The 4,218-nt window shown below is 47.5% G+C and overlaps 1 protein-coding gene across 1 annotated transcript; it reads left to right on the top strand.

The window, feature by feature from the left end:
* The first annotated feature begins 2,358 nt into the window (after nt 1–2,358).
* On the top strand, nt 2,359–3,772 carry CLDN34 (claudin 34). Its single transcript, XM_084845512.1, has 2 exons — nt 2,359–2,363; nt 2,962–3,772. Exons 1-2 carry the CDS (start codon nt 2,359–2,361, stop codon nt 3,770–3,772), a joined length of 816 nt encoding a protein of 271 aa, XP_084701638.1.
* Nucleotides 3,773–4,218: the final 446 nt, after the last annotated feature.

Below are 4,218 nucleotides of genomic sequence, written 5' to 3'. Positions count from 1 at the left end.
GGGTTTAGTTTCCTTTTATATTATTTACCAAACTACATGCAGAGCATGTTGAAAATGAAAACGGCTAAGCCTGCATTAGGTTCCCACAGAAAGTAACTGCTTAGACCAGCTTTCCCCAATTTGGTGCCTGCCAGATGTGTTTACAATTTCTGGATTACAATTTCCAGTATCCCCAGCCATCATGCCCAATGCTTAGTGGGGATGATGAAAGTTGTACTCTAACACAGCAGTCCCCAACCTTTTTGGCACCAGGGACTGGTTTCGTGGAAGACAACTTTTCCGGTGGGGATGGTTAAATGTAAGCGCATTACATTCATTCTGTACTTTATTATTATTATTACTACCGCACCGCCACCCCCTGAAATCCCCCTGGGGTGGAACCTACCTGGCGGCGGCTGGTCCAGGTCTATCCGCTGCTGTCCACCTGCTGTGCCCGGACTGCGGACACAAATGGCGTCCGGCTGAGCCGACGCCATTTGCGTCCCTGTTCTTTGCAGTAATAGGCTACATAAAGATTTACGTAGCCTATTATTTGAAGAACAGGGACACTTTCCCACCACTCACCTCCTGCTGTACGGCCCGGTTCCTAACAGGCCATGGACCCGGACCAGTCCGTGGCCCGGGGGTTGGGGACCCCTGCTCTAACACACCTGGAAGGCACCAGGTTGGGAAAGGCTGACAGCTCTCAAGACTGTTTCCAGCACAGCCAAACTTCCAGCTCTTGACAGTCAACTCAGGAGAATGAGATGGGCAAACTGCCTTTTAGCTGTTGTAGGCAAGCTTATACACACTTGTTTGGGAGTAAGTCCCACTGAATACTGCTGCTGCACTCCCGCTGCTTCTGTTGTGCAACAGGAAGCTAGTGCTTCCGAAAGCAAGCCTGGAAACAAGTGCAAACACTCATTTCTGGAATGGGACAAGCCAGTGGAGCTCCCTTCTGCCAGCTCCACTGACCTGCCCCATTCCAGAAATGAGCATTTCCACTAATTTCCATTTGCTTCAGTATCTGGCAGACAGACAATTGAACTGACTATGATGTGTGAGTGAGGAAACCCCAGAAACACTAGCCAAGCCTTCCAGTTCACTCTGGTCACTGGTTTGTTGGTGGGTGGACCAGGATAGGGGTGTTCAGCTCCTACCCTCTGCTGAGCTGGCTAGCTCTGAAGCTGGCTTACTCCATCTGGTTCCATCAATCTCCTTCCCATCTCCTAATGGTCCTCCGCCGCCTCTATCTTCCTGCCCTTCACCTTCTCTCTCATCTCTCCTCCTGTCTTCCACTTCCCTGTTGTCTGTTATCCATCTTCCTCCCCCATGCTTCTCAAGTTTTCCTTCCTCTGAGCTGGCCCTCCCTTGTTCATTTCCCCCTCCTTCTCCAACTGTCATCTCCCTTCTCTTTCCTCTTCCTCCATCTCTCCTTCCCCACTTTCAGATGTTTTGGAGGCTCTTTCAATAGCATCCCCAGCCCTGGCTGTTTCCGCCCTGTCCTTCCCAATCAGCCGAAGCTGTAGCTTCAGCCCGACGATAGGCTGGTGAGTTGACAGTGCCCAGTTGTGATGGTATTCTTGGATGCTTCCACATGTGACTGAACCAGGCCAGCCTCCTCATCTGGGGATCTGGCAGGGCAGTGGCACAGAGGGCAGCAACCCCCAGTGGTCCACCACAGTAGGGCATAATACTGAAAATAGTGCTGGCATCTGTTTTCCTTATCTTCTAATGCTAAGGCCAAACTAGGCAAGGTGGCAGAAATGCACGAACATTGAAAACTGTGTGTTCAAAGGAGCTCTTTAATGTATGGTGGTTTAGACCCACCTCTGCCTTGTACAAAGTCTTTTGGGGAGGTTACTTGTCCTATGTAACTAGCTACGCCTCACATGGCAGCTATTTTGTACTGGTGCCCATGGCAGTCTCTCAAATGCAAGAAGTGCCCATGAGTCAAAAAAAGGTTGCCTACCTCGCATTTAGCAAATAGCTGCCCCCTGCCACCACCACCCAATCTAGATCAGGACAGCAGAGTGGGGGCAGGGGGGATAAACCTTCGCCCATGTGCCATTTACCAGATTAAAATGCTCCTGAAGCTGCTATTTGCTGAGGAGAGGAAAACATACATGCACATTCATAAGTCTCCATTATCTATAGTTTGGCCCAAAGTGTCTCAAAACAGAACAGTGAGCCTGAGCGCATGCAGTCCCTTTTACAGCACGAATATGTTCACGGAGTAATTCAAAGGTGCTGTGCAATTAAAGCTAATAACAGAATAACAATAACAAGCAAAGCTGTAGGCAGTGTAACTGGATAAGGTGTAAACAAAGAAACCAGCTGGTGTAAACCACATTATTGTCCAAAATCAGATGCGACACGATGACGTAAAGATTCGAGGAGGCACAAAGAGGAACTAGGCAAGAAACAGCAGAAGACCTAGCCAGGTGGCTCTACGTGGGAGCTGGCGACCAATTTCCTATGTCTTTTTAGAGGGATTTTAGGGAGGCTGGTGGTATTCTCAGGAGATCTTGTATTCCATGACTGGCAAGAGCTGGGGAAAAGTAATTCCTGACACCTATATCTAAAGACTTTCCATTACTGTGGATTGGATCCAGATTTAGGTGCATGCAGTTGGGTTGGTAGAAGCAGACATCCCCTCCACAACAGCCTCTCCAACCCCCCTGAAAATGCTACACAGAGGGTCACTGGAACCTGCTGAATGGGTTGAACTGTGGGAAGGCTGGGGCATCCCTGAAAATGGGGTGGAGGCACCTTCTGTGAGTGAAGCCCTTTGATCCGTGGAAGGCAGATCCGGAATCCAATCCTATCTCTCAAGGTAGGGTGTATGGGGGCATTTGTGCTTCATGCTATGACACGACCTTGGCTGGGTGTCACTACTTGATCAGAGTTAAGGGGGGAAGTTCATATATTACAGGGCATACATGTGCACAGTTGCATAAACGTATGTTGTTTTGTTTTCAGCAAACCGGCAGTCGTCAACATGGGCAATACCCTAGTTAAGGCAGTCCTGCCGTCTGAGGACGACACCCTGGTATCAGGCTGGCTGGCGCACATTACTTGCCTCCAATTCTGTGGCATGTTGCTTGCTATTCTAGGCTGGATTATGTGCGTTACTTCAACTGCAGCAGTACAGTGGAGAGTATGGCACGTAGACAATGTCACAGGCATCAGCTCCGGCATAGTATGGGTTGGAATCTGGAGAGTCTGTTTTATGCAAGATGCGACTATGGGTAAAAACAGATATTTGCACTGTGAAGAATTCACTGAACAATACAGATCCCTCCCTAAAGAAATATTTATTGCTCAGGACCTAATGGCGTTAGCTTCCATTGCCAACGCACTGGCTATAGGTTTTATGTCATTTGCCTTATGGAATGTTTTCAAGAGCTCAAAACAGAAACAAGTCTTGATTACATTTTTTACTATTGGAGGCATTCTGAACGTAACTTCAGGACTCATTGTCCTCATCCCAATTTCCTGGAACCTACATTCTATCCTGGCAAAGGAGGAAATTGAGTTCCCGGAATTTTTCCAGTTGCCAAAAGTTCCCAAGGACCAATACATCGGCGCGGCTATTTATGTAGGATATATTGCTGTTGCTCTCCAGTTAGTGAGTGGATCACTTACTCTCATTCATAAATATTTGACATTCAACAAAACGCATCCTTTTGAAATTATACATGCCCAAGCAATGGCAAATAAAATTAAGCCTCATAACTGCCCATCATGTGGCTCTTCGGTGGACCTTACGGGGCTTTTTAAAGTCTCTTGAGAGGTCCAGGGCCAGACTGTCCTTTTGAGGCCCCCGCTCCCATCTTCTCACTGGACTGTGTGTCAGTGCCCCTTTTTTCCTCTGCTGGGGGGGGGGGACCTAAATATGCATACAATCCTTTAAGCAAAACAGCTGTTATTTGACATCGGAAACAGTATGTTAGTATGTTATGGATTATCTATAAAATTGAAAGACGTGTGTGTGTGCGCGCACACGTGCTTGTGTGTGTGTGTGTATGTATATGTATGTGTGTATATATATATATATATGTATATGTATATGGGATCCATATATATGGATCCACTCGCAATGTATATCAGTCCTTTGGGGGTGGGGGTGGAGGTGGGGACAGGGATGATGGGGAGAGTCAGAAAGCGCCTATAAAGGAGACCAGTTCTCTTAAACCATTATAGATATGCAATCCCCTTTTCATGTTTCATTAACCA

Source organism: Heloderma suspectum, chromosome 3 (genome assembly GCF_057233095.1).
Source record: "Heloderma suspectum isolate Gila_16-S chromosome 3, 16-S_ref, whole genome shotgun sequence".
NCBI classification, from domain to species: Eukaryota; Metazoa; Chordata; class Lepidosauria; order Squamata; family Helodermatidae; genus Heloderma; species Heloderma suspectum.
This window is presented reverse-complemented; position numbering and strand designations above follow the sequence as displayed.